We start from the raw sequence: 23,690 nt of genomic DNA, 5'->3' as shown, positions 1-23,690 counted from the left end.
TAAGTCAGAACACCGACCTCATTCTTTAACATAGAGAAGACCCAAAAGTCTGTTGGAAATGATAAAAAACAGAAGGCAAATGTTGCCTGAAATCTCTAGTTTGTTCATTAGAAAAAATCTTTTTTTGCTGAAATTAAAGTTTTTTCTTCTTCTTGTAGATTCCTAAATGTTTGTGTGTACGTCAGTAATAAATGCAGGTGTAGAGGAGAAGTTCTGCTCTGATTCAGTTGGAGGAAATTGTGTTATTTATCAAACTTAGAATCCTGTTGAGAAAAGTTTCATCACAGCCAGTGGAAAGTGAATTTATGAAGATTTAAAAAGGTGGGGGAAAAAAAACTGGAAGTTGCAATTGCATGCTATTGATTTTTATGACGGCAGCATGTATTTAGTCAGTCTCAGATAATAAGAGCACAACTTTAAAGTTCTTTTACTCAAGACCTGTAGAAAAACACTCAAAGGATTTAATAAAAGTAAAAAACAAAACAAAAAAAGAAGCCTCGCTGCTGCATATGAGCTAGTTTTGCGGTTAAAGAGTAATTTTAGTTTTTTCTCAGAAAGCAGGTTGCAGTCTTTAGAGAAAAGAAAAACTAGTCACCTGAATAAAACATGATTTTACTATACAAAGAGTGACTGGTGTTTCCTCTTGGGGATCCATTGTTCTGGGGTACTACCAGGTCTACCTCTAGGGGGTGCTGTTGCTATGGTGCTCGTTTTCATTATGCCGGCTGTGGCCCCGCTCTGTGGTCCAATAGCCATAGAGTGGGCCTTGAGCTGCTGTGTTGGGTGGGCTGGGCCTTGGGAATTGATGGATCCCTATTACAGCGTTTCCTCACAGCAGTACCAAGCCAGACTTTTTCTTTAAGCTGCAGTTCTTCATTGTTGTTCAGGGTTATATTGGGGGAACTGGGTGGGTGGAAGGAGGAATCCGGTGAGGGAGGGGTGCCAATTATGTGTGATTGTCCTGTGTTTTCTGTTTTAACAAATTTTCATATTTTATGGCTATTTTATTTGCTTTTATGTAAAGCGCTTCATGTTTTGAAATGTTTGAGTTTGATGAAAACATATGGAGAGATTAATCAGTAATTTCCCATTTTTTTGGCCTCCTCAATGAGTTTAGCATGTGTAAAGATGGAGATTTGTTTGCTCGTGTTTTGCGGTAAAAAAGGGTTTGGCTGTAATATAGCGAGTTGCCAGTAGTGAGGTGTGGAGGACTCTTAAAGACCTACTCCAATTAAAATAATGTTTTTTCCTGTTCCTCTTCCTGTGGCATGTTTCTGATGATGGTGGACATTTTTTAAGAAAGTTAAGCTTATGAACATTTTTGAGCTTTTCTTAATTCAAATTGTTGTGAATCAGGAGGAGACAAAAAAAAGTACAGATGGAAAAAGCTTGTTGCTGTGACGTTGCTGCTACAGTCGGCCAGCCACAAGCTCCCTGCTCCGCCTCATTCTGAAGCATCAACTTGCAGACAAATGGATCCATGTATGTCTTCTTTTCGGCCTAGCTGGTATCTGTCTCAGGACCGTACGCCTATATAGCTCCAATATATTGCTTGTCATTTTTATTGTAATGATAGGTTGGGGGTTTGAGGGGCTGTAAGCTGGCGGGAGAGAATGTAAACAGATGGATGATGGGAAGTAGGTGGCAGTATTACTCGTGCCAACAGTTATGGCCAACACTCAGAATTTCTAATGAACTCCAGCCGCTCTGCAGAAACGGTGTCCTAGAAAACTCTCGTTTTTCTTTTAAATTTTAGCTAAAAATGGCATAAACATAATGAAAAGACCACTGGGAATGCTTTTGCAATAGGTCTAAAGATGATTGGAATGGGACTTTAAGTATTTCAGTATAACAAAGGGGTAGAATGGAGATCAAATGAGAAAAACAGACTTTTGTGAGTTGAACTTTGAGATGAAATTGTTTTTCCAGCTCGGTGAGGTGTGAAAGGAATATGAAAACAGATGTAGCGGCGTTCTTGCGATCTTCTGTGGTTTACACTTGGCATGAACTAATTAAAAATGAAACAGGCACACACACATTCCTTCATATCATCCCTGCAGGTTTTGTACAACTTGACCGGACAAATGTGCGCCCAACATTTCACTAAAACTTTGAGGGAACTCTTCCTAATCTCAGTGCAGAACCCCACAAACCCTCTGCTGCTGACTGTTTTCTCTGCTTCTTTAGCTGCTCAGTTCACACAGTTCTGTGTTTGGAAGCCATCTGCAGGGCCAGACTGCTTCTTGTACCATGACTTGTTCTTTTACAGAGCTGCTAATAAGCAGGATATATTTAGATGCATATATATATATATAATTCTGCAGTTTCAGAGCTTTATGTTAGGGTTTATGTCATGGTTTCTGTTGTAAATCATGAAACATTTTGGTGAGAGTCGTTTCACCTGGTCGAGAGGGTATGCCGTTTGTGAAAACGTGTTGAAACAAGATTTGAGCGGCGAGCTCAGCTGATACTGTAACAAGTTGACACGAACAGAATTAGGCAGAAAAAAAAGTTAACGTAAAGCAACTTTGTCTTTAGGAAAAATGTCTAAATTTGCCAGTTAATCAAAAGCGAAACTCAAATGGCCTGCAAATAAAACTGATGGATGAATCGAGCGTCCTCTGACAGATTACTCACCAAACAGCTCTCCATTGTAGCCTGGAATTTGCCTACATCTCTGCCGTTTATTCAAAGCGTTTTTTCCCATCCCTTTCTTTGTTGTGCTTAGGGGTTACATCCAGGTCGAGGGGGCTGTGGTGGGAGCAAAGTGTTATTTTTGCTTTAGGCCGCACTTTAACAACAACAATATAAGAAACGTGATGAAAGTTGAGCTGACCACAGTCCCTAGGCCCCCTGCCAGACCCGGATGAAGGTCACAGAAGTGGGAAAGAGTGGAGCTCAGCGCTGCTGAGTGTCTCTTTGTGTGAGAAAAAAAAGATCTTTGAATTCATGGGTGTGAAGGCAAGAAACACTTGTATCTTTTGAGAAATGGACTGAATATTGACAAAGACAGATAATAAGAGTTGTGATTGTGTCCGTACGTGACAAACCGTTTCCTCTGCTCTTGTTTGTGGTACCGCCCTACTATAGCAGTCTAAACAAGGCCATTGATATTGCCCAGACAGGACAAAAGGAAAATTGTGGATTTTTGTCTATCAGTCCACATTCTTTAAAGTTTTTGGTGGTAACAATGTGGAAAAACCTGAATTTCCTTAAAAAAAATCTATATCCTCCTCCTTCTTTTAAGAAGCCTGTTAAAGTTTGACCCCACAGATTACCCCTTGTGCATACCTGTGAGTAAGCGTGTTTTTCTTTCAAGCTTGTTCTACGTAGTTAGAAATCAATGTCCTGCACATTGTCAGCCACAGAGCCCAGTGGAGCCTGGCAGACTGATGTAGGTTAGGGAAATTTATGTCACAGGATTCCTGCACTCAAATTGACATGCATGAATGAGGCCTAATGTTGCATTAGCGAGTCCAAACAGAAATCAAGACAGTGTGGATTGGTTTGGTGTTTTTCAGTTTCTTGCTTTGGTTTTAAAACTTATACTTTAGTAGTTGAGCAATTTTATGAAATAAAGAATCAGTTAAATTATAACAATGAATCAATGCCTTTTTGTTAACATTAAAAGTACAAAATATGTTCGAGTTCAGTCCCATAAATCAATGTTTTTCAACCTTTTTTGAGCCAAGGCGCACATTATCCTTGACAAAAATCCTGCGGTACATCAGCATCCAAAAACTAAAAAAGGAGAAACTCTATAATCTGTATTGATATACAGTCCCTCTGCAATGTTTTTTCTAAAAGATGTAATAAAAGTTAAGTTAGTTTTAAGTAATTATTTTCAACTAAATTATTTGACATTTTACCCTAGTAGTTGTTTAACCCTTCAGTTTATTTAATATATTCTCTCAGCAGCCCTTCTTTTTCCTCTCCCATGCATCCCCTCTAGTGCGCTTGCCTCATCGTGGAGCGCCCAAGCCAACGCCTCCTTCCGTCTCTGCGTTGCCTCCATGACAACTGCAATCTCACAAAAGTCAGAAGGAGGTCCGCAGAAAGCTGAAATGCTGCTACGTAGTCCTCAGAATGTCTACGTTTGATAGTTTCAGCATTGTATTGTGTAAATGCAAAAATCGGATACGGGTCACTTTTAAAAGATGATGTAAGCGGGTCGTCAAAAAAAATCGGATAAAGTCAGAAAATCGGATTTGGGCATCAAGACCTGCAGTGTAAATGCACCCAAAGTGAGTTTTATAAGATTTTTCAAACTGAAACTGAAATTTTTTACTATCAAACCAAAGACTTTGAAGCCGACATTCTCTCACTCAAACATGTAATAAAGTGCAATATAAATGATGTTGAATATTGCGAGCGGGTCGAATGACCAAGGCTCTGAATCCCTGCATTATACCACAGCAATCTGTTATAAGCACCATATTTGTGCTGAGACAGCCTGAACAACAGCCAGAGCGATTGCAATTGGAGTTCTATGGTACCAGGACTGATCTGTTCCACTACACTACAGGCAGCATGTAATTGGACAGGGTTTGAGGTTATGAGGTTATAAGCCAAAGGATTGGCCTGCCAAGAAGCACAGATGCGCCACGTACAGTCTAGTCTGTGGTATAAAGGATTGGAATAAACGGGATTGGCCCGGTGACCTGAGGCCATGTGTTCTAGCTCTGTGCACAGACCATGGAGCTATGTTCTTGTAGTTCATACTGGATTACAAGTTGGGGTTACAATGTTTGTGTCTACCAAAATTGGTCAAATTCTGCCACCTAAGCGAAAGCTTTTAAAGAAAGACATCTGCAACACATAAAACTGAAATCATTTTTTCTTTTGAGGTCAACGATTTTGTGCGATAAGTCACTAAACACATTCTGTTCTGTCATGCTGCAATCTGCAAGTGTCACAAGCTTGAAGTCAGGAGGCCAAAGGGAAACGGGTTTCCACGCCTCTGACGTACTTTAATGTGAACTGATCTTTTCAAGACACAATCCATCTGGAGTTACACATGAATCTGTGCCGCTCTTGCTGTGTTTGATTCTTGTTTTTTAATAGTGCAGAGCAACAGCAGTGAAAAGGCTGTATACTCTGTTGCTCTCACAGCGTGATATTTGCATCTGAAAAAAGACTGAGCTTGTTTGAGCATATATGTGAACATGTGATCCATGGGAGGGAGGATAAAAAATGTTCATGATCCATGTGGTTTGTTCGTAGATGCCACATCTCTAATAAATTTGAGTTTATAACTTTGTTTTTGATGTCGATGGTATAATTGTGTATGTAATTATTTTGTAATTTTTTAATTTCATTTTCTTGGGCACTGAGAATTTGCGATCATCGACGATTGTGCAGGCGCGCAGGGAACATTGCCTCGGGCTACCGGGCAGCTGGCAGCCTGAGGCACATGACATGCATGGCCACTGTCCGCAGACATTTACACATTGTCCAGTCAGAGCTGCTGCTGGCTGGTGATCCGGATGTGACCGATTTTTGTAATGACATCATCCCTGCCTGACTGACTGCCATTGGCTGCTAATCTTGAAGATCCTGCCGATATCTCCCTATCGTGCGGTGGCCGTTGGATATAGTTGTATGTGAGACTTCAGCTTGAGCAAACTAAAATCTAGAGTTATATCAGCTGTGAGCCTGTATCTTGTTTGTGTTGAAACTTAGAAAAAACTCCTAAATGACGCTGAAAATCGTCATGGGACCCCTCATTAAGCGTTCACAATAATTCGCAAATTTATTGTGCGATATCAGCCTGTGCAGTTCAGGTATAAAAAAAAAAAACGGTATTAATTGTGATAAATGGTTTTGTAAAAGTGTTCCCAGTGGTCTTTTAATATGATTATACAGTTTTTAGCCAAAATCAAAGAACCTGGGTCAGTTTTTTAGATTACATTTTCTGCAGAGCGGCAATAGTTCACCTTTGAGTTATAAAGTAATCCGCTCCTCCTTCCCATCATCCAATTGTTTACACTCTCTCCCACTAGCTTACAGCCCCTCACAACCCCAACCTGGCATTTCCTGTTCAACAAAATTGGTGAGCAATACTGGAGCCATCCAGCCGTACAGTTTTAAGCCAGATCCCAGCTCGGAAAACAAAGATGTACATGGATCTAGTCGTCTACAAGTGGAAGCGACATGGAGCATGCCGATTGTCACATCTACGTCACAACTTCAAGCTTTTTTAAAATGCTTTTTTTTTCATCAACTTCTGTTTCACAAAAATTTTGAATTAAGAAACACTCAGATATGTAATTTTTGGCTTAATTCTCTTAATATGTTTCCTTCATAGTAAAAAATAAATAAATGGGTATATGTTAAAGTCACTAGAAACACAATTTTTTTTCCGAAGTGGGTCTTTAACTGTGTGTGGTTTTCTTATGACCATGCAAGTGTGCTTTAAAAAATTTTTTTCTTTAACCAAATTGTTTCTCTTACAATACTGCAGTCATCTTTTCTTTACTTGTTATACCTTCGGTCGTAATCGTGCCGTTACAGAAAGTTGGACATAAAACTCAATTTTCATCGAATGAAACATGTTTTTTTTAAACTTTTTTGCCTCGTTTGACATGGCATAGAGTGAAAAGTGACAGTTAAATGGATTGTCGTCATGATTGTGTTATTGTGAACAAGCAGTCAGGGATTGAAAAGCTTTATTTCATGCTTGGCAGACTTGTAAATGAAGGCATGTGTGCTGGTGAGAAGAGATCGGTTGTGTGTGTCTGTGCAAGAGTGTTCAGCAAGAGGCGACGAGAGGGTTTCATAAATCACAGTTTTTTCTTTTATGTCTTTGCTACGTTCTACGATTTCTTCTGTGCTGCACATTTAAATGTCTTAAATTGTGGAACACATTTGTGCTCACATTTGCTGTTATTTAACAGACTGCTTCCTATTTATTATGGTTATGCATCATCGTTTTTTGAGTATTTGCATTCCTAGAAAAACAAATGATTCTCCAGCATTAAGATGCTGACATACATGACATTCCCATCTGTTCTCTGCTTACTGCAGTCCTGTGCACAATCTGCACAGTCGTGGTTTGTTGTGTTAAAAAAATAAAATAAAAAAAGGTGCAGCCAGGGCTACAGTTTAAGCTTGGCTGCAGCAGTTTACCAGAGGTCAGCACTGGATGTGAGCCAGAGTCAGTATCTTATATAAACCACCGCTTTTAGGAATGTGTCTGGGCATACTTTATAGGAAAAACACACTCATGTACAAACACACTGAGACACTAAAACACACAAAGATCATTGGTACTTTCTTTGTCCTGTGGTGCTGATGTTTTCTGAAAACACAGACACTTATCAGTCTTTTTTTTCATCACTTATCTTCATGTGGATGAGATGCAGGAAAGGAGATGGGATTACAAACAGTCACAACATTGTGTAGAGTCACTGATAATAAATAGAGGGTAGTTTTATTAAGGAAAGGAGGAACTTTGTAGGTTGTTGGACGGTCATAATTGGTTGTTACATCAGTCACTTTTTTTCTCAGGTTTGGGTCAGTCCAGGTCCTCTCAGGGAGCTGACAGGAGACTGTAGAAGTTATTTTTTGGTGCTTTAGTTTATTCTTAATATATTTGTATTTCTGTAAAATTGTCCCTCCCCACTTTACTGTTCTTTTATTTTTTTTAACTTTCCGAAACTAAGGCCGTTAACCCGCTCATGACCATGGTCACTCACAAAAAAACATTTTTAATCAGTTTTTGATCTTTATTCTTGTTATTTTTTCGATCAATATAGCTTTTTTCACAATAAAGCAGACTATTTGATACGTGGTGCGCCATGTTGTCATGTGAGAACGGGCTGAGCCTGCACAAGGAAAGCGATATATATGCTGATGGCTTAAATAAAGCATCAGTTCAGAGAGAAAGTTCACCTCTTACAGCTTGTTTTTGTCCAGACGAGGAAGCAAAATTTAGTTTTAAAGAAGCCAGCGCAGTGATATAGAACATTTAAGATACGTGACCAGGACTTATTTTAGAGGTGTGCATTATCACTGTGGATTATCACTTTTTAGTCCACACTGAGCAGCCAATCAGAATCCAGTATTTACCCGGACCATGGTATAAGACGCTTTATAAAGTTGACTTTTTAGTATTCTACTTGATAGTTGGGGGAAAGTGTTAGGTTTATTTGTGTAAGTGGGAACACGCTAGTTTCACTACTCCTTCCCCATATATTCTATTTGTAGTTAACTAAATGTAGCTTTTACAGCTGTCCTGTGCCTCTGAAAAATTCTCTCTTTCATTTATTTTGAGTTTTTTTTAAATCCTAAATTCACGTGTTGATGAAAACTGTTGCTTTGTTTTATTTGAAGATCTAATTTTTTCATGTTTGTACTGACTAAGCTCTTCCAGGATTTGTAAATGTGTCCCCAAAAAGCAATTGTTAAACTTAATTGAGCTCAATGTTGTCATTTCAAAATGAACCTTGACCTCAGAATGGAAAGGCGAGTTGCCGAAGCCCTTTTTTGTCTGTCGGCATCATGTGCTATTACAGGCCTGCTTTCCAGATGACTTTAAGCAAACCTTAAATGTGCTTTCATGTGGCTTTCTGTCAGCGTTTGATTTTTTTTCTGGTTAGTCCTGCATAAAATCCAGCTTTGTGAACTGTGTAGCTTTGTGGACAGACACTTCTGCCTCTGCGGTGAAGCAAAAGAAATTAATAAAAACGTCTCAAATATAATTAAAAAGGACTTTTTTTATTTAGTGTTTAGTTTTTATATAGCTTTAAACAAGTTTAATAATGAAGAAAATATAATTGCACAAAACATGAATAAATAATAATAATTTTAGATGATTTATATATATTTTTTTATAACCTAACATTCAACTTAAACTAGTTTTGAACACGTTTTTAAATCTTTTCCAAAAATTTCAAATTGTTGGCTAAACCTTTAATAGCGCATTGAATTCTATAGACTAAAGTACTTTTTTTTTGTCTTTTACAGTACATACTAATGTAATTTTACTCCATATTTTAATCTCTGAAATAAAATAGAAAAACGTGGTTAATCTACAAGGATGCTAAAGAAAAAAGGCCCTATTTTATAAACTACACAAATAAATAAGAGGTATTAAACTATTAAGCTCCTTCCAAAACAAGTAGCCTTTAGTTTGGTTTCTTTGTAATCACACCTGCAGCGCTGACACTCTGGATCTGAAACTTAGGCAACTGTAAGCAAGATTTACCGATAAAAATAGACCTCGGTAACCTGAATTGAACGTGTAGCCGGTGAAAAGAGGCTAAAAACAAGAGTCATGTGACGTCCCCTGAGCAGACTCAGACAGCAGCAAGAATTTACTGACTTTTTTTTTTTTGACACTTTGATTGCACACAGGTGCACATAATTGAACTAATTATGTGACATCTGAGAGTAATTGCAAGCACCAGACCTTAATTAAAGGGAAACAAGCAGAGAGAATATACAGTACATGCAGTAACTGCTTTTATCTTTGTCCTAAAGACGTTGCTTTTTCTTCTGATTCATTCTAAAATGTGGAGCTAGGTAATTTTTCTTTTTTTTTTTCCAGTTTTTTCAAATGTACAACACATAAAATACCCAGTGATGAGTGTGGTTGTGACATTGTTTGAATACTTGTTAGAACTTTCTATAAATGATTGACACATACTATCCTTTTTTTTTTTTTTTATAATAACAAATAAAGCTGTTTTAAGACGCCTGTGACAGAGTATTTGTGTTCGTTTGAGTTCGCTCCCATATTAAGCATGGAGTCATCTGTTGAAGTTTCAAGGATCCTATAGGTCGACTTTTACCCACAGCAGACAGAGCAAAACTCTGGTGGTAATCTACATGTCAGCATTATAACCTAATTTTCAACCATTTTCATATAATATTTAGTTGTTTATGTATAATACCTCTCTCGAGTTATAGTGGTTTTTCTCCAATTTAAAAAAAAAAACAAGGTGCGGTATTTTAATATTTCCACTGTGTTGTTTGTTTATTGAACTCTAACAATAATGGATGCGTGGGCAAACGAACTAATTATTATATTTTAGTGTCATTTTTGTTCATTTGTACCTACAGCATTGGCCTTTTAACACTTAAAAAGAAAGCCATTTTTAAAAGCATTATCATGTCTTCGTTTTGTGTTTGCAACTCTGGCTTTTCACTGCACTTGAACTCGATGACAGTGAAACAAAAAGGATAACAGAAATACATCTTGACAGATGATCTAAAAACAAGGTCACTTGTCTCCTGCTCACTGCTTCTGGGTGTGTGTTTCAGGGTTCCATCGCAACGAAGATTTGAAAGCCATTGATGTGCTTCCCATCCTAAAAGAGAAGGTCGCCTTTCTTTCAGGTCAGTAACAGCAAAAATCACTGATGTTTTACTGAAACTGTGGAAAATGAAGCCAGCATTTACCATACTTCGAGTGAGGACATTGATTGAGTTCACTATGAAGCTACGTACACATCATGAGCTCAATGCACGTTCAAGAACGAGAATGTTCACACGTGGTGAGCAGGGAGGGGCTTCTCCCTTTTTTTTCTTCCCACTTTTTACCAGCCCACGTCCACCACCCACAGTTGGTAGAGGCTTGGTGCGTGAATTAAAAGAGTCCATATGTCACTACCAATTCAGAGTCCCTGATTGGTCAAAGTTTGACCAAAAAGTTCATTAGACATGTCCGGTACAGTAGTGGAAAGCCACACATTTGTGTACGCATCTTGCAAAAATCATGCACGATTGCGTAAGATTTATGTAATAATTGTAAGCAAACTACGTGAAATGCACATAAACTGCGTCATCATCAACCGACCAAAACTTTTAAACAGCCCAAAACCGAATTCACGTTTATACCCGTTGGCTGAAACCCTCAACGGACATCTGCACACATCGATGAATGACAAACACAAGAGTAACTTATGAATTATGTATATCACGTACACTGTATGTATCACGAATAATCGAAATATCATCTGTGGAAAATGCTCAAAATGTACGTAGCGGCTGTGTGACACGGCCTTTAGAAGAGACATGAACAGCTAAAGTGTTTAGGAGTGATACCCATGCATGTAAAAAATCCCCTTACAACAACATCCTTTATATATTTTCCATGGGTTTCGGTTCCTCAAATGCAGATTTTTGTTTTTATTTGAATCAGATTAGACACTGAATTTTGCCAGTGGTAACATCATACACTATAACTTTCCATCCAAAAGGTGGCAGAGACAGACGTGGGGGTCCAATTCTCACTTTTCCAGCACGGAGCAACCATGACAGAATACGACCCGAGGACCTGCGTAGGCTTGTAGCATACTTGGCTACTATTCCAAGGTACATACACTGACATCTACAGACCAAAGAGAATTGATTTTTTCCCCCTGTCTCTCATTGAACATGCATGAACCATCAGGAGCAGGATGGGAATTAAATTTTTTTTTTTTTTTTTTAATGAAGCTCAGAACAAAATTCCTCTATTTAGAGTGTTTTTCCAACTTTCTAATTTTGTTGTGAGGTCTACATTGAAAGTGTCTAAATTCCTATTCAAAGCCAAGTAAAAAGAACCCTCCTGTGCATGATCTGGTGATGATTGATGGTTTTGTGAGCTTCATATGGTTGTAAATTTAAGTTTGATGGTTGAAATCAATATTCTGGTACAAAAGCAATCTCTCAAAACTCCTTGTTGAGGCTAAAACGCTCTTCATACCAATGTGCATTATGAAATGAACACAAAGGCCGTAAAACATGTGAAAAAAAACAATTTGAAAAGGCAAGCACAATTTTTTCATTTTCTTTGTACGTCTCCTCAACCTTTAAACTGGTCAAACACTGAGCTCCACTTTGTTAGTGTTGCGCTTACGATGGATAAGGGTTTTCAAGAACTTAACCTTTTTCCCATGATTTGAAACAGGCTGTCACGGCCTTTCTGTCAGACCAATAACAAACACAAGACACTGTTTTTCTTATTTTGCTTTTTTTAACTTTCCCACCTTGGATGGATTTAAAAAAACAAGAAGCAAAATCCAAGACCACAAGGAGCTCCTGTGATGGTTTTAGTTTGGATTTGGTGTTCGGCCCCCTGCTTTTCCTCTAGAAATACCTGAAATACGTTGCTCCGGGCTGTTCTGCTTGGAGTCAGTAGCGATTAGCTCGGAGGTCGGTATCAATTCTCATGTTTTGCTGCCTCCCGTATCACTGCTGCCCTTGCTAAAGCAGGGCAGGTGCTGTGATCCTTTCTTTTTCTCACAGCTGCGTTCAGATTTGTCTGGAAGTGAGAAGTTGTCCAGATCAGAAACAGGATGTTTCACTACTTTTCACTCAGAAATCTTTATGCACCAGACTTTAGACAAGGATACTCTCACCTGCAAAAACTTTTAAAACTCAGTGAGATATTAAGTTCTGAGCAAGATTGGATCCATTTATAATAATAACTTTGTTGTTCTAAGAAAATATTAAATAGCTAAAGCAAAGGATTGCAACACTTTGGAAAAACAAGGCAAATTTTCTTTTAAAGGTACAACTAACACATGAGAATAATTTTAAATAGGTTGCATCAGATTAATTCTTGTTCTGAATTTTATAATCTTTTGCATTTGTATGCATAGTTTCTTGGAAACGTTTTGCTGCATTAAAACCTGTCTTTCTGTTAACAGTTTGGCTTATGAAGCACATATTTTTGACCTGTAGAAAAAAATGAAATAGTAATGGAAACTTCTACAAAATATTGAACACTTCTACTTTGATTGACTGGTTGGTTTATTTTGAGCGATTTTTCATGCAAAAGAGAGTGAAAGAAGCAAACTTATATGCAAAAAATTATGTTTACTTAAAGTCCGGTTCTGATCATTTTTTGATCTGTTGTAAAAGTGTTTACAGTGGTCTTTTAATTAAGATGAATGCTGTTTTTGCCCAAAAAGAAAAACCAGTGTCATTTTCTAGGACATATTTTCTGCCGAGCAGCAGTAGTTAAAAGAAATTCACCTGTAAGTGGTGCGGAGTAAGCCTGTGGTGCGGAGTAAGCCTGTCCCCATTTCCTATCATCCATCTGTTTACACTCTCTCTCGCTAGTTTACAGCTCCATAAAACCCCAACTTACCATTACCGGTGCAACAAAAATGGCGAGCAATATTGGAGCTATCCAGCCAAACAGTTTTGAGCCAGATACTAGCTCAGACGAGGAAAACAAAGACATACATGGATCTATTTGTCTGCAAGCAAATGGATCAGAATGGAGGGGAGCAGGGAGCTTATATCATGCCGTTGTAGGTGCTATGTCACAACCTTTTAACCGCATTTTTTTGTCTGCTCTTGATTCACCTTGATTTAAAGAAATACTCAGAAATGCAGTTTTAAGCTTAATCTTCTCTATGTATGTCCTTTGTCGGGACAAAAATACCACAAGAACATGTCAGAAACGGCAAAAACAAAAGTTTCATTGCAGTGGGTTTTTAGGAATCCTGGACACAAAAACAAATACTTATGTTATAAATGAGAATTGGACCGTTTCAGGGCTTTTTTTTCTCCTTCTTTTTAATAAAATCCCTTGCATCATAAGCACTTAAACTTATCTAAGTTCAGTACCATTAAAATGAAAAGTGGAACTTTTTAGAAAAGACAATCAAGCTTCAAAGTTATCATCAAAGTTGACAAACCTCTTACCAGGCTGGTGATTTGAAAGTGTTTAAATGCCGGCTTGTTCTCCTTAACCTTGTTTTTAGATTTCCAGTCTAAATATTTCTACTGTGGTACTTCTCAGTTTCAGTCCCCCCTCTGCTCTTTCAGCTCAGACTCCCTCCCTTGCTCTCCTCTCCCTCCTCTCTGCGTTCTGTTTTTCTGCACCATTCGTCCGCCAATCTGTTTTCAGTAAGTGAGGTCAGAGCCGAGATAGAGCAGGAGAGCCTGTGTCCGTTTCCATCTCCTAGCTAGACGCGTTCAGATTAAAGCTTTAATACCGACCTTTTATGGACGTTGACGGCAGCACCTCTCCTGGTAAGTGGGGGCGATCAGCTTAACGCTTTCATGTGTTTGGGCTCTTCTTTTTCCTCTCTAAGTACCAATGGAGGAGAAGAGCCCTTATCTTTAAAGCTCTAGCAAATCTGTCTATAAATATTAGTGACACATCAGACTTTGCATGCTCTTCTTTGCAGTGAGGAGGTGGCCAGACATGGCTTCACCGTCATCGTGGACATGCGTGGTTCTAAATGGGACAGCATCAAACCGTTGCTGAAAATCCTACAGGAGTCTTTTCCCACCTGCATCCACGTTGCCCTCATCATCAAACCGGACAACTTCTGGCAAAAACAGAGAACCAACTTTGGCAGTTCTAAGTTTGAATTTGAAGTGAGTGTTTTCTCTATTTCAAAGACAGTCTTTTCATTTTGATTTTTTTTTAGGTTTATGGGTTTAAACTCACTTGTTGCAGTTTCTTGTTGTTATTTTTCACTACACAGATAGAAAAACCTTTTTTTGCCTGCTTTTGTCTGACAAAAACAGTGTTCAGTTTAACACGTATAGCTTTTAGCTATACTTTATTGGACCGTTGCTCTGTGACAGTGAGGACTCTGTCCCATGCGGGTTTGTGTAGCTGGTATATTTAGTACCGACCCAGTTACTATGGAGACGGATTATATAGGACATGGCAAAAAATGTACTTTATCTTAGCTCTGTTTTGTTTGGCTCAGATAAATGAGTCGTTCCAAAAGTTGTGTATCTATGTTGAGCACAGTGAAACCAAGGACCAAAGTCATACGTAGCTTGTGTGACTTTTGTGCTCAATCACATGTGATGTGCGTTCTTGGACGTGCTTTTAGCCTAAGGTGTTCACACGGGACAGTCACTACCTCATACATTACCGTGACCTACAGTTAAAAGATGCTGGATGCCAAATTTTGAATCCGTACAAGTCTCGTTAATCTTGATTCAGGCTGTTTCTTTCCCAGCATCCATATGTTACTACCAAATCCAAGTCCCTAATTTGTCAAAGTTTGACCTGGTTTGACTTTCAACGCGCGTTCTATGGTTGTGCTTTTGTACGTAGAGCCTGAAAACACTCATAGAAACTTGTGTATCTACACGTGAACCTAGGTTCGTGTCAGCCACGTGGGACAAATCCAAGAACCCGCTATATGTATTTTTTTTAGGAATGCACATCCAGCAAGTGGTGTTTGCACAGCGAACAAGCAGGAACTGGCAGGGAGGGTATTCTTTTTCCTTTATTGTTTTATTGGGTACTAGCGCTCGTCCGCCACCTACAATTGGTAGAGGCCTGGTGCGCAAAGTCAAAGTGGAGTCAAAGTGGAGCAAGTCTTGCAAATCTTTCTCCAGCCTTTTTCTTTACTATACGAATTTACTATGGTTGGCACTCCCGTGTTTTGAGGAGGACGCCACTCACACGTCACTACCAAATGCGAGTCCCTCATTGGTCAAAGCACAGCGTTGTCGCGATTTAGCTTCAAGAACTTCAACTGGTTGAACGTCTAGCACGCGGTCCATGAACACCCTATTTGTATGTAAAATCCTGTGTTTAACAACTTGCATAGCAATGCGTGAACGCAAGCTTTTTGAACGCCCCAGATTCAGGTTGACGCATGTTTACATTGACTTTTCATTGAAAATGGCAGCTTGAACTTGAGTCGACTCGGCCTGTGGGAACCTAGCTAGAGAATTTTGAATGCGGAAGCCTGAAATGCGCAAATACAAGCATTTACATAGACTTTTCCTTGGTGGTCCCTTGGACTTTGACGAAGATGAGGATGAGCTCAAATTTGACTAGCAAGCTTTTAATTGTTAATGTTAACATTCACAGCTAATGATTTACAAGAAAATTGTTACTACTTGCAGCATCTTTACTGTAAAAATGACGACTCTTTCCGGCTTCTTAACTAAACAAGAAATGTTATAATTTAGGCAGACTTTTTTTTTAAGTTTCAGATTTAAAAAATTGTTTTCAAATGAACATGAATTTTAACGCAGCTTTTCCTGTTTCTATTCAAAATAAAATATATCAGCTCATTTATTTTTTCGTTATTGTTATGTCTGCTGTCTCTATTTAGTTTGAAATGCTGTTTTACATTCCTTTTTCCTTTTTATTAATAATAACATGAATGTTGTTGAAGGGAAAGAGTTCTTGTTACAAGTACTATCCAACTAACTGAGCCATAGAGCTGCAAAACGCTTGGGTTCAATGTTTCGGTTCGACCATATTGTATGTTTTTTTAAGTTTAAATTAAGGAAATCAGCTATTTATTTTCAAATTCCTTATTTCCTTTTTTAAGCACCTTTTGGTTTCTTGTATTACCTTCGTAATATAGGTGTTTTAACCTGTGTTGGTTTTTTTCCTAGACGGTGATGGTCTCATTAGAGGGCTTAACCAAAATAGTGGACCCATCGCAGCTGACAGCTGACTTTGAGGGCAGCTTAGAGTACAACCATGACGACTGGATCGAGGTTTTAATGCTCAGTATTTCATACTTGGCTTTGAAATAATTGCATCTTATTAAATCTTTTTCACAAGACTTCATTTGCTCCAGTGGAATCTCCAATTACTCATATCTGTCCGTCCAGGTGCGGCTATCATTCGAGACATTTGCCAGTGATGCAGCGAGGGCTTTGTCACGCCTCGAGGAGCTCCAGGAGGTCCTGTCCCAGCGTGATCTCCCGCGGGACCTGGAAGGAGCCCGCCGCCTCATGGAAGAGCACGCTGCGCTGAAGAAAAGGGCCACAAAGGCGTCCATAGAGGAGCTTGACACGCAGGGCCGACGGCTGCTCCAAAGACTGCAGTCTCATTCTGCAGGGGGTGGAAACAGCAGTGAAAGCGGATACGGCAACCGCGGCGTGGGGGCCAGTGGAGATTCCAACGACCATCACCACGGGCTCCAGGGTTACAGCGACGCACACAGTCTAGTGGCTAAAGTTACGGCTTTGTTGGATAAGCTGCATGGGACGCGGCAGAACTTGCAGCAGCTGTGGCACATGAGGAAGCTAAAACTCGACCAGTGTTTCCAGCTGCGGCTGTTTGAGCAAGATGCTGAGAAGGCCAGTTAACTCCCCGTTTTTTCCATGTTTCATGTGCTCCTTGTGCTGCCGACTTCATAAAGACTTAATAAATCTGGATAATAAGATCCCGACTGACTCTTAAGCCAGGGCAAATAGGTTTTTAAGTTGCTATGCAGATTTTGCATTTGATTCCTCCACAAGTCAAACATCACTATTAAGTTTAAAAACATCTATTCATCTATGGACCTCTATGCACATAAAATAAGGCTTTGAAAATGGTAGGAAAACCAAATAAAATAGTGCAAATTAATGGTTGCTAGCTAATTGAATTATGAATGTTTTCACATTTTGTTATTTTACTTTTATTTGAAATTCTATTTTAAAAGGGGATATTAACACTGGTTCTTCACTAAATCTAAGTGTCACACTGAATTGTTGATTTTCCTTCATAAATCTGTATTTTCATGAGAATTTAAAGGTTTATCATCATTGCTGGTACAAATGTCAACCTTATTCTCCAATTTTCACAAGCACACAAACAGAAAAGTCGCCTCGCATTAGAAATGTCTACGACAAAACCTAACGGCATTCTATCTTTCCTCTACCTGCAGATGTTCGACTGGATTATGCACAACAAGGGGCTTTTTCTTACCAGCTACACTGAGATTGGGGGGAACCACCAGCATGCTGTTGAGCTGCAGACACAGCACAATCATTTTGCTATGAACTGCATGGTAAGGCACTGTTTTTTTTTTTTTTTTTGGGAGGAACATTGACCGGAAAACTCAGACCCACACTCAGAAATCAACAATGCTGTCATTAACCACCCCCATATTTACCATTCAGAGGAAGAGGAAACAGGTTTTCATCATTTGTGCAACCATTACAGGAATTTTTACCTTCTCTTTTTCCAATCCTATACTTTCTTTCATTCGTTGTCGTTTTACTTTTTACATGGGATTCTAGCGTCTCTGTTTCTCCCACTGCTAAGTGCAGCTGCTCTCTTGTTTCTCAAACTGTCTTTCCTGCTGATGAATCTTATGTGACAACTTTCTTGACACCTGATAAAGGTAGCAAGGAGACGGAGTGTTACAACGCCCTAGAAAAAAGAACCCAGGCGCAGATAGGATAATAAAAGTGTCAGATTAAATAAACCAGTCACATTTTTTACATGCACAAAGAGGACCTGGTTGCAAACATCATCGACCGGAACCGGTAGTCCCCCCATATCGCTCAAATTTTTTTCAACTGGCAACCTAAAAGTTACAGTTTTTCCAATTTAGTAATTAAATATTTTTTTTTTTTTTTTTTTTACAATTCTGAACATTATTCTTAATGTTAATTTTTAAAATGATTATCGTTTTTGCCCCATTTTAAGCTTATCTTGCTGATATAAACTTAATTTGTCCTGGCGACCACAACAGTTACCATTTAGTCACATTTTTACGCTTTTATGATAGTTGTAACAATTTTAAAAACTTTTTTAAATGTTTGTTTTGAAAGGGTTTATTTCAATGATATGCATTTTTTGTTATGATTCGCACATCTTGTACGTTTTTTGTATAGTGAATGTAATTCATAAAAATGTAAAAACATTCATCGATTCAAGGAGCAACAATATGGTCAACTTCTGTTACAAACCTACAAAATAAGGCACGTGGAAATTTAAAAAAGGGAGACAATATGACCCACTTATGGTTTGATCATTTCTTAAACTTTTGTAGAAAGGCCACATTGCAAAGACTGCCTTATGCTTAACTCCTGATTAATAAATTAAATATTCAAACAGGAAAACCTCTGCTTTCGCCTGAAGTTATGTAATTTCGGCTTTCGGTTTGGGGTTTGGGGACCGGCACAGGGAGACCCAGACTAGTCCCCCTTATAGCTACATAGTTAGGCAGTAGCATGAAAGGGCTTGCCATTATGTGTAATTCTGTAAAGGTCTTTTTTTTTCCTCTCGTGTTTTTTATTGCTACTTTGAAAGTGCTGTTCTCACAATATGCCGCATTTTAGGTTGAACTTTATGCAAATGAAGCCTTTTAAACCCAGTTATCCACTAGGGAAGCTTTGCCATGTGGTTTTGTTTGTTTTGTATGTTAAACATTAGTCCTGCCTCCCAAACAGCCTGCTTAAAAACAGAGGAACCCAATTATAACTGTGTCAGAAATGATTTTTGTTGCCTTTTTAATCTTAAAGTTAGCATCTCTTTTTTTCCCTGCCACATAAAAATAAGAAAAGAAAAATCACACTCGTGTTTTTAGCTCACAACTATGAACTCTTTGTTTTATAAAGGGCAGGAATAAGGTAACATTTTCTTTTGCAATTGATAAAAGATTAAATCAAGTCTTAGTAATGGAATGCAAGTACAAATATGTAAGTCTCATAAGCTAGACTCTTTATATATACCAGCAGTACAAACTGCTGAGGAAGCATTTCAAAATAAAACAGCTAAATAAATTCAATCTCGTGATTATTTGGAGAAATAAATGTGCATTAAACAACTCAGGTTAACTCTGAGCGCCCATCCAGCCATTCTTCTACAGGATGTTGTGTTTCCTCTTCCTGTTGCCTGCACAGCTGAATGGAAGAAAAAAACATGTTGCCAGTGGTAGTTCAAATGTATGTTCTGGGATTACATTAGCCCTTATTTTGAAGTCTACTTTCATTGAATAGTGTATAATATCTGACATAAACTATAGAAAAGGTAGCAGCAATGCTATGGTTATCAGTTTATAAATTATGGCACGATTTGAGTTAGAGAAAATGAATGTTTTTTTCTTAGTAGTGTGTAAGAACAAAAAACTGGCAAGTGCTAAACTTACTACATACCCTTGGTATTGGTATGTATGCTATTATGCATATGTAAGTTTTTTTCACCCATAATTCAAAGTTTTCCTTATTGACATTCAACGGGCAATTGGAAAAAGCCTTTTGCAATCGACTTTTAAATTATAAATTGAATTATCAATTGAGAATAGCACATTACTTTGAGTTATGGGTGAGAAGAACTTACATATGGAAACCTCATTGTACCCAGCCTAACACAGACAATTTAATCTTATTGCCACGCCCCCCCATAGGAAAAGCTTTGGAAATGCAGTTTGTTTCCAAAGCACTTTTTTTCATCACACATTTTAAAGGGGTTTCTGATGACAAAATGTGTTCAATTTGGACTAAAAGATGGGTTTTGTACTTCTCTTTTTTTATTAGCAAAAACTAATAAATCACCTTCTAAAAGCTCCTACAAAATAATTGGGACCTATTTTTATTGATGTTGATGTAACTAGTTTAGATTAAGATATTTAAGATATTTTTTTTTTTTACTTTTCCATGTTAACATTTTTTAAATAACTATTAGCGCTGACGTTAAGTAAAGTTAAATAGCTGTCATATGCAAAAATTTATTTTATTGCCACCTCTTTTATTAAATTCTTTGATCCTCATATAGTTTTTATAGTCTCATTGATGCCGGGTGTATCTATTTCACAAATCTTTATTAACCAACATATATAATAAACATTATTTACTGGTTCTGAGTTCACCAACAGGCTTCTAGCTGAGTTACCTCAAAGACTTCAGATTGACTTAGTTTCATGTATTATACTGTTTTTACAGGAGCTTCCTAGCAAGCATAATATTTCATAAAAATATAGTTTTATTATTATTCGGTATAGAAAACGAGACTTTCAGTCCAAGTCTAACCTAAAGCTGCTCTAGTGTGCACCTTCCCACTTTATCTATTTCTGTCTGTTCCTCTGCTGCTCAGTGGCTGTGTCTCATGCCAGCATCCGAGCGTCAGAACATTTTTCTCCTTGCCCAGCCCGTCTTTTCCCATGCTCAACATGCATCAGTTCAGGATTAAGAATTTGCCCCTACTGTTACTGAGTTGCCCTGTAACCTTTTCTTTTCCAAATCAGTCTCCATATGCTTCAAACAAGTGTCTCGGAAGTCCCAATAGTTGCTTTCACCTAAAATCTTCTGCATCAGAGCTGCTTTTTGTGTTGCCTTTGTGTAACCTATAATGGGATTACAGTGGGATACTGTGCACTTTAAATGTAGTGGTTTGCCTGCTGCTGGGAGACCAATTGTGGGCCTTCATTGTCTCTTATAAGCCAGACACCCAGACCTAAACCCCGTCTTTGATATCATTTTTCACACTCAAAAAATTGCACTCAGAGTAATGATACATTAAAAAAAAGAACAATTTAATATATGTAGTTATGAAAAACAATCCCTGGAATTATTGTTTAAGCTTGGTTTTAAGTGCTATATTCACATTGTTGTAATGAACATACACAAACTGAGAGTCATAATGGGCTTCAGCAGCAGAATAACAACAGCACATTGATGCAGTTAATTAATATTTGCCTATCTGCACAAAACAGATTGAATTTATTTAATAACTTGCTTAAAAGCAGATTGTTCTCTTTTTAAAGAATTATATATGAATATAGGGGGTAAATGTGCATGAAGTTTAATTATGTTTTTTTAACTTGACATTCTGCATTTTTGTTGCAGTTGTAGCATCACAATTTAACCCCTTAAATTGATTGTCAGATTTTAGGATGAGCAGATAAATTTGCAACTAGAATGTAACAATATGAGCTCATTTTGATCAAAGTCATGGTGTCTTAATGCATAAATAAAGAAAAAAAAAGTTTATTTTGGCAAAATCAATTGTCTCTGATTTTTTCTTTTTGGTCTCTTGTCTCTTTTTTCATGCACAGAATGTCTATGTGAACATCAACCGAATCATGTCGGTGGGAAACCGACTCCTGGAGTCTGGTCACTACGCCTCCCAGCAGATCCAGCAGATCTCCGGCCAGCTGGAGCAGGAATGGAAAGCCTTTGCTGCAGCCCTGGATGAACGCAGCACACTGCTGGAGATGTCTGCCAGCTTCCATCAGAAGGCAGATCAGGTGCAAGCATGCCTTCTACTACACATGTCAGCATGCTAAAGACACAAATTATATCTATGTGTCTGCAAAAACATCCACATAACAAGATGTACTGTAGTTTTATATCCTGCTCATGCATGAACATACTGTTCAAAATAAGCAGGCTGGGAGGTTTAGTAGTTTATTAAGCCTAAGGTTGTGCAAAAACAAAACAGAAAAAGTAATATATCTCCACAATTTTCCTCAGTCATTTTTCAAAAAAATATGCATATTAATGTGTAGAATGAAATGAGAATGCAATCTACAAACAGCAGAAACGATTCAGAAGACCTACACATCTCAATTTTTAGCTTTTATTCTTAAAACATTTTGGTGAAAAACTTTACATTCCATATCTAAGAATAAATACCAAATGATCAAGTATCTTTACATAAAAAAGAAGAATTTTGTATGAGGTTTGCATATCAAAGCTATTATAAAGGCAGGCTTGTTTTCTTTGAACTGAGGAGTTTTTTTTAAAAAGATCTTAGTCTGTTTAAAGCTGTGAATATAGAAAACAGGACGAGGTTCCAAATCTTATGCTCCACCTGCGATGTTGCATATTTAATCTGAGACAGGTTTGTGTATTTGTTGTGCTGTTTCAGTACATGAGTAAAGTGGAGCCATGGTGCAAGGCATGTGGAGAGGGAGAGCTGCCCACCGAACTCCAGGACCTGGAGGATACAATCCACCATCACCAGGGACTCTACGAGCACATCACCACGGCATACTCAGAGGTCCTTACACACACAGAAGGATGAACACAAACACACAAACAGACCTGAGCAAAACATAGAAGTGAATGGGAATTTTGATTTCTACTAAGAAGTCAGACTAATAGACCTTTGGACGCATTCTAACCTATTCAATTATCTATTGCTAATCTTCAGCTTTTTTTGCCCTATTTAAATATGTTACGTAATACTGAAGAAAGAAGGCAAACACTTCTTTGTCTTTTATTTCACAGTAAATCATTTTGCGACATTTTCTTCTTGCATGTAATATAACTTTGTCTTCGCCGACCTTTTGCACCATCTGACACAAAGCGTGAACTCCTAACAGGTAAGCCAGGAAGGCAAATCTTTACTGGACAAGCTGCAGCGACCGTTGACCCCAGGAAGTGCCGATTCGTTGATGTCCTCGGCCAACTACTCCAAGGCTGTGCACCACGTCCTGGATATCATCCACGAGGTTTTGCACCATCAGAGACAACTGGAAAACATATGGCAGCATCGCAAAGTCCGACTTCATCAGCGGCTGCAGCTTTGTGTGTTCCAGCAGGACGTGCAGCAGGTATGGTGGCTCATGCACGCAGTTTTACACGGAGACTTTAGCATGGGTTTAGTATGCACTCAGGTCAAAAACAGGTTAAAACCGTGACAGAAAATTGTCATCATGCATGTTGCCATGTGAATTAACTACTTCCAATCAGGACTTTAATATGTAACAAAAATAAAAATACCAGTCAGTTTAAAGTTCCACTCCGATCATCTTTTGATCTATTTGCAAAGCGCTTTTTAGGACAGTTTCTACAGAGCGGCAGTAGTTCACTAGAAATTCACCTCTGAGTTGTGGGCGGGATTGTTGAAGCGGAGTAAACCCGCTCCACTTGATGTCATCTATCTGTGTTCCCGCTAGCTTACAGCCCCAACCTAACATTACTGGTGAGCAGTATCCAGCCGTACAGTTTGAAGCCAGATGTCAGCTTAGCCGCTGAAAACCAAGACGTACACGGATCCATTTGTCTGCAATGGAGTGTAGCTTGTAGCCCGC

The 23,690-nt window shown here is 38.4% G+C and overlaps 1 protein-coding gene across 3 annotated transcripts in view; it reads left to right on the top strand.

Annotated features, from left to right (window-relative positions):
• LOC101164837 (triple functional domain protein) overlaps positions 1-23,690 on the top strand; it is a 103,549-nt gene that overhangs the window by 27,798 nt on the left and 52,061 nt on the right. For all 3 annotated transcript variants that reach the window (XM_023964294.1, XM_023964296.1, XM_023964295.1), the window contains exons 3-11: positions 10,267-10,341; positions 11,205-11,319; positions 14,133-14,325; positions 16,327-16,431; positions 16,549-17,019; positions 17,592-17,714; positions 21,708-21,899; positions 22,523-22,654; positions 22,980-23,210. In XM_023964294.1, the coding sequence (XP_023820062.1) occupies positions 10,267-10,341; positions 11,205-11,319; positions 14,133-14,325; positions 16,327-16,431; positions 16,549-17,019; positions 17,592-17,714; positions 21,708-21,899; positions 22,523-22,654; positions 22,980-23,210 (1,637 nt within the window). The remainder of the gene's footprint in view (positions 1-10,266; positions 10,342-11,204; positions 11,320-14,132; positions 14,326-16,326; positions 16,432-16,548; positions 17,020-17,591; positions 17,715-21,707; positions 21,900-22,522; positions 22,655-22,979; positions 23,211-23,690) is intronic.

The sequence above is a fragment of the Oryzias latipes genome, chromosome 16 (assembly GCF_002234675.1).
Source record: "Oryzias latipes chromosome 16, ASM223467v1".
Lineage (NCBI taxonomy): Eukaryota > Metazoa > Chordata > Actinopteri > Beloniformes > Adrianichthyidae > Oryzias > Oryzias latipes.
Note: the sequence above shows the minus strand (reverse complement) of the source record. Positions and strands in the feature narration are given on the sequence as shown.